The 10786-nt window shown below is 30.8% G+C and overlaps 1 protein-coding gene across 2 annotated transcripts; it reads left to right on the top strand.

Annotated features, from left to right (window-relative positions):
• The first annotated feature begins 4213 nt into the window (after positions 1-4213).
• Positions 4214-10299, top strand: LOC124373073 (ethanolamine-phosphate cytidylyltransferase-like). 2 transcript variants are annotated; one of them, XM_046831471.1, is made up of 5 exons: positions 4214-4450; positions 5103-5382; positions 8284-8484; positions 8643-8863; positions 9575-10299. In XM_046831471.1, the coding sequence occupies exons 1-5, from the start codon at positions 4287-4289 to the stop codon at positions 9666-9668; spliced, it is 960 nt and encodes a 319-aa protein (XP_046687427.1). In that variant the 5' UTR covers positions 4214-4286; the 3' UTR covers positions 9669-10299. The 2 variants fall into 2 exon arrangements, with proteins under 2 accessions (XP_046687427.1, XP_046687428.1); XM_046831472.1 differs by having other exon boundaries at positions 4347-4450; positions 5103-5328.
• The last annotated feature ends 487 nt before the right edge of the window (positions 10300-10786 follow it).

Below are 10786 nucleotides of genomic sequence, written 5' to 3' on the forward strand. Positions count from 1 at the left end.
CCTTCAATCCAACCCACTGAAAAACTATTTTTGTGATAACCCGAAGTGAGTTAAACACTAAGGTAGGCTGAGATCAAAAGCGTGTACTGGTGACTAACGTATGGTGGCAATAATCCACACTTACACGTTAACAGTAGAATTGTTCCACAAAATGTGTTTTTACAATTAACACAGTCTTTTTAACAACATAACACAGCCTTTTAACAACATAAGTGTAGCATAATGAGAGAGAGTTAGATTTTTAAAGCAGTCACAATTTTTTTTCTAAAATGGCCTTCTATAATGAAAGATTGACCATGTGTTACTTTTGAATAATCATGAAAATAATGTATGAGTGTTAGTTTGAATTGGATTGCAAGTCTTATTTTGTGCAAATATAGGTCCTTTAGCATAAGAAAATTGAATAAGACTGGTGGGAGAAATAATTCTGATGGACATAACAACTTTCTCCCTGGTTGGCAAATAATCACTACATCGAAATAACTGCAGTACCTTTTTAAATACATATACGATGATTCAGGTTGTATAAACTGTAAAATACTACTGCTTCCAACATACAACCATAACTGTAGTAACTATTAACTGTAATTATTTTACAGAATTTAATGGGTATGTTTCTTGGAAATCTTCTTATTACAATCGCCTTCATAAATGAATTTATGGAATATTTCATATATGTGTATTTGGGCTTATGCAATACAACGTGGTCTTGTGAACATGACAACTTCCAGATTTATTATTCTAACTATAACATTTGCTTTGCATTGGATAAGTTTATTAGACATTCGCATCCAATAGTTTTTGAGATGGCAACCATTCAAAGTTTGTTGATATCTCATTTAGTTGGTATAATTGAACAAAACAGAAAAGGGTTATTTGAAAATCTCAGGTCATTTACAACTGTTGTTCCTTTATGTCTTTTTCTTTTTAGTATTTCATAAGGTTTTGAAATGTTTGTACAAAGTATTGAGAAGTAAATAAATAAAGTTTACTTATTACTATTTCAATCTATTAAGGTTTTAAAAAGTTGTAGTTTTTACACTACAAGAGTAAGTAATCTTTAGCTATTTAAACGTATTAGGAATGTAATAACATTGTAACAATTAAAAGTCATCAGTGTTATACAAACTAACATAAAAAACAATCAACCTACATTTAAAGTGATTTTATGATAAATTTCCAATTTTTCGTTTTAATTATTTTACAAACTTTTCACCTCCAGTTCTTGTATTAGACTACATTATTTTTATGTTATATTGAGATTTGTGTTAATGCATATATACAGTTACTCAGTATGACTGTTTATTACATGTTGAAGAAATATCCATTGAAAATGTCATCACCTGATCAAATTGATCAGTAGTCAGTAACACATTTACACACACACGCACACACATACACATACATATAGTTGTCAAATAATTGGTGCTGCACCACACAATATAATAGTAAACCTGCAATGCAATGTTTGTAATAGTGGTATGATAACATTTTTTTATGTGTGACATTCATTAATCATTATTAGACCCAAAAGTCCCACCCCCTTCCCTAGTAACTTGTGAACAGAAATATATGAACCCGTATCAATGGCTAATCGTTATAATGGTTTTTGGGATATATGAGAACTTTTGCCTCCAAATATAAATGGAGTATGGTGAGGGGGTTCAGTTAAAGTGTTAAAATGTAAACCTGATGAGTGACATTTCATTTTAAAGGCTCTTGTAAAAAAACAACAATACTGTCACACCAGAGGTTAGTGCATCTCAATTCAGTACAAAATAAGTTATAAATCGTTAATTATAACTTTAATAATACAATTTAAATTTTGATCGAATTCAAGTATAATAATGTTACCTAACATTACTAAATAATTAATCACGCAGTCGTTAATAAAATATTGATTTTTAGCATATTTTTTAAACTCAAACTGTATTTTTTCACTTCATTCAGTTTACATTCATAAATTTTAGCTTATTCTCTCATTCTCCTATTTAGGGTTAGGAGATAAAGTTTTCATATATCCCAAAATCTATTATTTTTAGTCTGTAACTAACCATGGATATTGGTTGATACATGTCTGGTCGAAAATTATTACTTTTAGGACATCTGGTAGGTATATATATGTTGGTATCAACATTGTCATAATTTTCTACAGTAATTGAATATCTGTGTGTGTGTTTGTGTACTTCATTGTTAAATAGATTTCTTCTGTTAGAATGTATCTCACTACAAAAATATAATTACATAATTCTCTGTTACTTTCATATAAACTGGAATGAAATATTCAACTTGTTAGAATGTTAAATTAATTTATATTCAATTTCCATCTTGTCCCGCAGCTATTGAATAATTCATTATGGTGTCTTGTTGTATATAATTAAGTTTTAGGTGATAGTTTATTACTATAACTAAGGAAATACTTTAAATAGTTAGTTGAATGAGAATCCAAAGTAACAAATTATGTATCATTGTGTTAAGATCAGGTCTGAGAGTAAGTACACTCTGCACTCAGTGTGTTACACAGCACAGAGGATGAAACCTTACATCAGGCTATTTCATCATAAATCCATTCAGCAAATCTGTAGTTGGCCTTATTTTTATTTCTGTAAATAAAATACTTGGTTTGCATTCCTCCTTTAGATATCCCTAAGCAATATATCGTGTTACGCAAATTTGCGCTTATCTTGTCATGCTATTCACTAATCTTGGAGATATTCCCCATGAGATTTATTGTTTTTAATTAGTAATCTTCATTAGTTTAATTATTACTATGCATTTTGTGCTGTGGAATAAGGCCTGTAAGAAATTACTGGGAGCATTGAAATTCAGAGAGTAATAAAATGTATTTATTTACATTCACCAAACTGATCCATGAACTTAATTTAAAATATCAAACATTAATAAACTTTTTATATAAATAATGCGTTTTCACAGTCAGGTTGAAATAATGTTAATCCAACAACATTATAGCCACTTACTATAGTATTAGTACTCAATTTCAAGCCTGGGTTATAAAAATAAATATTAAATTAAATTACTAAATTATGACATTACTCATTAATTTCACTAATCGCAGTTACCATATAGCTTCTGTCATCTATATCATATATATATTTGAAATAGTTGTTATTTTCCAATATATACGTCAGTATCACACGTTCTTAAAAATACTTGTTTTCCCACAGATGTTATTAACTTCACAGGTAAATATATAAACGTCGTTTTCTATTTTAACTTTATAATGTGGTTCTTTTTCCTTGTAATCGCTTACTAATATACCTTATAATGAATAATGTACAGTAAATAAAATTTCTTATGCATTTAATCAAAGATGCAGATTTTTATTTTCACAAATGCATAGTAGCCTATTGGAAAAAATATTATTATTAAGGTCCCAGTAGATAGATCCTTCTAAAAATCATGTTGTATGTCTATTTGTCCATCTGGGTGATAATTCTTGATCCTGGATACTTACACTTATACATACGTTCTTCTTGGTCCAAGAAAGAATTTATTTTTTTGAGTCAAACATAAAAAAAGCAACAATGTTTCAAAGAGCACTGATCTTTAAAAACTGTAAGAAACGTGGTGCCTGTTATTCAAAGTATGAGAGGAATGATTGATATAGCAAGAAGTTTTGAGGACAGATTTAAAACAACTTTATTTACACTATGTATAAATTAATTATTCATATTTATCTCCTTCATAGTATTTCACTGTTGGAAAGATTCTGCAAATTTATCTGCTGTAATGCTGTTTGACTCGTTTAGTTAATTTTATCGTCTGATTCAATAGCACTGTTAGCAAATGTCCAATTAATAAATAATCTGGCAGTTAAAAAATCTAGTTACCTACATTTTCAAAATTTGGTTGATTATTTCTGAACATTTGTGAAGAATGAAGTGTTTCTCTCCTACTTTCACAAATACTCAAAATGTTACCATCTACAAAATCATAGTGAAACCTAAGAATCAGCTTTGGCCGCTAGAACTTAAGTGATGTCATTGGTACAGTATCAATGTTATTGATGGTAAATTTTCAACTCGATAGTTTGTAAGATTGTGTTAGTGAGGTTCTTGTAAGGATATGGTATGTCTTAATAAATTTCTCTTTCTCAATAAGATTTCAAAAATATTTGAAATAGATATTATTTTTTAATCTATTTCTCTTACTAGAATTAATTATTGTAGTTTATATGCTTTTGGAATTTAACCTAAATATCTTGGTTTTAATATATTTCTTAAACCAAAATATCAATTTTGGCATGTTTGAAAAGGTGCTTGTTTATGAAGCTGTCCAACGGAAGGATAATTCTAATTTTGACTAGTTATAAGAAGCTTGTCTGCAGCAATGGCATGACAATGCAACGTGATTGTGTTCCAGACGACATCACCACAACTGCAGATGGCGTTGACACTTATCACCTGGTCAAAGGTGCCGGCAGATACAAGTGAGTTAAACAGCTGTGGGGCTCAAAACATGTCCTAGTATTAGCATTCATTGCTAGTTTGCTGTTTATATATATTAAATTTAATTTGTTCTTGTATGTAATATTTTGTTCTGTTATATTCTATACACATTTAAACGGAAAATATATATAATTTTATGTTAGACCTCCATGACAAAACGATCATTGTAGAACATTTTTAATTACTGACTTGTCAAATCTATTCACGGCGATTAATATTTCTATAGTAGTAATGATCTCAGTATTTGGATCATAAATTTTCTTTCTTTATGTAACCACAAAGAAAGAATCAAATGAAGGAAAGGATATAATAATGTAAGTTTTATAATGTCAGAGATTGAGAAAATTCAATTTGCTATTTTACAATAATACAAATTTAATTTGTTCTTCAACCTGGTCCTTCTATCTCTTTCTCTTTTGAGTCAATGTAACATATTATGTTACTTATGTCAGAGTAACTTTCTTATTTACGAAGGGTAGGAAAAAAATGTTTACGTTTCTAGCTCCTGTTATCTAATAATAAAACATGTAAGTAGATATGATTTGTGCAGTGCTGGAACATCTATGAGTTTCAGTTAAATCTAAACTGCAAACTATCTAGATAGGTATCTCATGGTTTTGGTTGTTCCCAAAGAGAGGTGCAGCGCACAGCCGGTGTATCCACAACTGACGTGGTGGGTCGCATGTTGCTGATGACGAGACAGCACTTCCGCAGAGGTGCGCAGGAGTACGAGGTGGGGCGAGAGCCGTCGTCTGCGCTGGGATTGGATGCAACTGCACGGTCTCCGTGGACTAAATGCTCCCAGTTCCTCCCCACGACGCAGAAGATAATACAGTTCAGCGAAGGCAAAGAGCCTAAGGTATACTTCCTCCCCCTCACACCACCCCGTCCTGCTTCTCTTCTTCGGCTGAAGGTAGTTTCTGTTGGGCCTATTTAGTTTTAATTGTTGTATCAGCAATGTTAGCTAAATCAATACTTCCTTATTGATCACTTTCATCTAAGGTTTGCATATACAAGAATCAAAAGGAGCATAATTTTAATATAGCTTTATTTTTATAATATAACTCATTTTCAACTCTCTCATTTAATCTGTAATACCGTATACTTGGCTAAAGTTCAGTTTTCTTTCGATCAAAAGAATGATAATGTTAGAGAGGTTAGAAGATTTGGCAAATATATGTTGAAACACAATCTCCAACAAGTGTAACAATTGCAAGAATTTGTGACACGTTCAGAGGAAATTGTAATATGTAAACAAGGAATGGTTTCAGTGGAATAGATAAAAATTCTTTTTGGGAAGGTCCACTAGGTCTGGTATAAAGCACCAAGTATTAAAGAGAGGTCCTGGGTATTCTACTAGGAAAATCTCTTGAAATAGTAATAATAACCCCAATAAGAAGTGGGACAAATTCTATAAAATCAACTATTTTTACAATTACATTATTTTTAATGGTTCTAACAATTTGTTATTTTTTAATAATAAATTGGCCTGTGGTAAGTTTTATGGTTTAGAATGTCGTCCTAGACTTTATCAATAATTTTTTTTATATATTGATTGTCTCCTTTTTCTGTAAATCTAATTTCAAGCTAGTAAGATGAAGATTATAAACTTGTATAGCTATCTTGAATTATGAACACACTATTTTGAATGATATTTTTGGCCTAACCAGTAGGCATATAAAAATTAAATCATGTAAATCTTTTCCTTGTCTATTTTCAAATTATCTTCAAACATTAAAGCCAACTACCACTTCCCATCATAATTTTTTTTGTTTACTATAAAATTAATTTATATAGAACTTTGTACACAACTTTGTCTCACTTCTTAATTGCTAAAGTTTTGAAACCTTTTTAGCAAAACTGTGGAAATCCAGAAAAAACCTGAAAACGGTAGAATTGCCACATGTGTCCATTAGATATTCTCAAGACGAGTATTTTGCATGCTTTCATAACCAAATGCAAGAACTCATAACTAATCTTGATAATACTCACTTATCAACTTATGATGAAATATTCGTAAATATTAGGTGTTGGGACCTGAATAATGCTTGGGTCATACTTCCTCACTAAGAAATTATTTCAACCATATTGCAAAATGACCATGGAATTCACACAAAAAAACTGTTATTGTGTTATTCATAATTTTTATCATATTGAGAAATGTCAAAACATAAAGTGAAATGAGGATCCCAATTGATCATACATTTATAGTCACAAAAATGTTTTGTCATGCCTTCGTAATCAATCGTGAGAACTTCTGAAATACCGAAATATCTACTCATTACCTTACAGAATCTTTGCCATTGTTTAGAGCTCATGCTTAAAAATGCAAATGCAGTTGGAAACTTGTAGATATTGACTGTATTGTGAAAATAATGTTTAACATTTTTTATGATATCTTTCTCTTTGATCTAGAAGTTGAGATTTTGTACTTAGTCCTGTAAGGACCTTTGCCCTGCTTCTGGAGTGACAGGATATTCTGAATGGGTGAGGTTGGGGATAAGGGCCGCCTCCTGTCAAGATCCATGAGGAAGGCTTTTGGGCATTAATCTCAGTCATGTCTCCTTAGAAGATGGGGAAGGCGTTTTACTAGCCTTTCCAGTCAAAGCAGGCAGAGGTGGCACACCCTTATGTCTAGACTAGCATCAGCCCTTAACACTTTGTTCATCTCCTGCAGTAGACTAGACCTATTGATCTACCTTTGTACCCCCAATTTCTCAACATTTGCAGTTAGTAATGGACATTCATAAGGTTGCTCAGATTTAAGTGACATGTTGGTTTTTGCTGTATCCTGTTTAGGTTCAACTGGAAGATATAAACCAGCCAGAAGTGAGCCCTCCTGGGGGTATGGAAGAAATCTTAGTAACCTACAAAAATCCCTTAAATTTCAATACAATTTTAAAATACTGAAAAATAACAGTATTAAATTAAATGAGTTAAATTGATAACTATGTGTAGTTTATCTACTATGACTATAATCAGCACATAATTATTAACATGTAATGCCATATTTATTTCTATTGGGAACAAAAATATTGATGGTTCAAACTTAGTTTTCACTGAGATAATGTATTAATGACTATCACAGATTTTATTGATGTTTGGAAACAGATGGTTACCAGTGTAAAAGTTCTTGTTCATACTACAGTTGGATTGATCTGTAACGGGCATGCTAGTTTAAAATAGTGTCAAAGTTTTATTTTAAGTATTGATTGAAATACTTGAAAATTAATTGTAGTTGGAATGGAAAAATTTAATCATTACGTAAAGTTAAAAGTTACATATTATTGTTGCCATAAAGGTTAATGAATCCAGTAATTTTTTAAAATTGTTTATATTTGTACTGGTTGTATGAAATAATGGGTGTCTAGTAAATATTAACTATTCTTACTTTTCTAAGTACCCTATTAATTTTATGATTACCTAATATTTACAGTAGAATACTGTATTTATTAACCCCCTCCTGGGCAATCACCATGAATCACCATGGCAGGGACCCTGATGCTAAAATTCAATTACTTCTGTACGAAACTTTGACAACCTTATTTCATCCTAAGCTTTGTAGTGAATAAATTAATATCAAGTAGAAAACTGAGGGTATTTAGTCAATAACAGTTATTATTCAAGTGATTTTTTAAACAAATTACACGTATAGAGTTTTTACAACTTCTTTAGGGTTTGGTGGTCAGGAACCCCTCGACGACCCCTTATTCATGCCACTAAGTGGTATAGGTGAAGACCTCTACAAATAATGTAAATATATCTACTGTTGTGATGTAGACAATAGAATGTGATGAAGATGTGTGTATTGCAGCCGGGCGACAAGATAGTCTACGTCGCGGGAGCGTTTGACCTGTTTCATGTCGGCCATCTCGACTTTCTGCAGCAAGCCGCAGCACAGGGAGACTTCTTGATAGTGGGTCTCCACACAGATCCTGTAGTCAATCGGTACAAGGGCAGCAACTACCCCATCATGAACCTGCACGAGAGGGTGCTCAGCGTATTGGCATGTAAGGTAAGTCAAATGTAGAAGTAACATCCATTTGTTGAGGTAAAGATTTCAGTTGATTTTCTTAGTTTGAAAATGTTAATTTAGGCATAATATTTTCCTAACATTAAAAGCTAATTAATAGAAATGTGTATTGCTGAATATGACCCGCTGTATTATTGCAGTACGTGTCGGAGGTGGTGATCGGGGCACCATATACAGTGACTGAGGAACTGATGAAACACTTCCATGTTGATTTGGTGTGTCACGGTCAGACACCCATCATGGCTGATGAGGACGGTTCTGACCCGTACAGCGTGCCTAAAAAGCTAGAGGCCTTCCTATCCTTGGACTCTCACAACCCTATGACAACAGAGAAGATAGTGGACAGAATCATCCGACACAAGTACAGTTTACAATTTTTATTGCTGGTTTACTGGTTTTATCATTTTAAGCACAGTTGCAACTTTTTTATTTTTAACTTAATTGTTTTACAATACAATATACAGAACAAAATTGAAATAATTAAATTTAAGTAAAAAAACTATTAAGTTTGCCTAAAAACTAAATATTTTTTAGATTTTTAAAAATATTAAGCTCTTTTTACATATGTTTCATGTTTATTTTCAAAATGTTTTGTAAAGGGTGACATTTTTTTATTGAAGGCAAGTAATTTCTTTAGATTTTAGTACTAAACGCAGCTTTCTATCTTTATTGTTATTTTACCATTCAAAACTATATGTAAAATTGGTTTCTTTAGCTTTACTAGTTTTAGAGATAATAATTTGTTAATAAAAAATACAAAATGGCGGCTAGCAGCTAAATGAAGTGGAAATTGAAAAAAGTTATTCTTCATTTTTAGCTTAGAATTACACACAGAATTTGAAAATAAATAGCCAGTCCAATCTTTTTGTTACTCCCTTTATATGTGTGCGTGTGTGTTCGCTCACTTGTTTTAGGAACTAAATAAAATTACGTGTATAATAAATTTGATGCCATGTAGACTACCGAAGATAGTGTTGGTTCTTGTGACATGTCTTGAACTGCTAGCTCAGTGAGGAACAGCTGCAGGAATGATAAGTCTTTTTAAATTTACCATTTATTTGTTTTGTTGCAGGCTTGAATTTGAAGAGAGAAACAGAAAGAAAGAAGCTAAAGAACTGAAAGTTCTAGAAGCCTTGTCAAAAGTGAAGATCATTGGGAACTCATAGCGACTCTGCACCCTTGCTCCTTCATTCATTACCAAAGATCCATTCCATTATGTAGATAGGTAATCTTCAGGTTTGTTGATCTCACTACAGAGACAAGCAACACTGTGTTATACTTTATTTACAAATTTAAATGAGCTACTAGCTGTTATTGAAATTATATTTTTTATTGATTTGCAAAGAATTATTGTTAAATAATATTTAATATATTTTGTGCCAAATTTAATTTTTTTAATCTATAGCTTATTCAACTAGTTTTATGAAATGGTCATTGATAGAACGAAAGAATTATTTACACTGTATTTATGTGGCTATATAGGCAATCTTTTATTTAACATTTATCCTGGTTTAAATTCAACTTATGTGGTTTAGTGTGTTATTATAAGTGGGCATTGCAATTCTTATTTATTATGTATGCATTGTTGTAAATATTGAGTTTTAATGAATTATATTCTTTGTTCAAATATTAGTTTTTGTGTAAAATTTGATATAATTTTTATTTATTATTAAGTGATTTTTATGGTTTATTTATTTTATACATAATATCAATTCTTAGTTTAAACTATATAATCGTTCAAACTTTGATCTTATAATGCATTTGTTTTTGTTATTAAACAAAATATTAAATTAAGAGTTTGGCATGTGTTTTCATTTATGCATTATATTTGAAAATAACATCTTTGCTTTGTTTATGTTGATGTTAAGAAGCTGTGATATTCTCCATCTTAACATGTGCACTAAAATGTACTTAATCAGATTTTCATTCGGTTTGATGGATTTGTCTATGTACAATGGAAAACTGTGAGTAAAGTGAGCAATAAGTGGTGGCTTCTGTTGTTTTAACTTTATTAAAGTTGTAACTTAATTTCATATATGAATTTAAAATTAACAACTATTTTAATTTGTTTATTAACTAACCTTTTGGTTATATTTCCACTAGTGCTCACATAGACAATAAATTCAATTAGGTTAATTTTCTTCTTTTACTCACTTTACTCATTTTCAAACAAAACAAAGTTGTAATTTTTTGTTTAAACATAATAAAATTAGAATTTTTATATGTTAAAACTGTATGTTGAATTAATTAAATTTTACATCCCAGTCAACAGGTGAAACAATTA

Source organism: Homalodisca vitripennis, unplaced genomic scaffold (genome assembly GCF_021130785.1).
Source record: "Homalodisca vitripennis isolate AUS2020 unplaced genomic scaffold, UT_GWSS_2.1 ScUCBcl_4739;HRSCAF=11100, whole genome shotgun sequence".
Taxonomy (NCBI): domain Eukaryota; kingdom Metazoa; phylum Arthropoda; class Insecta; order Hemiptera; family Cicadellidae; genus Homalodisca; species Homalodisca vitripennis.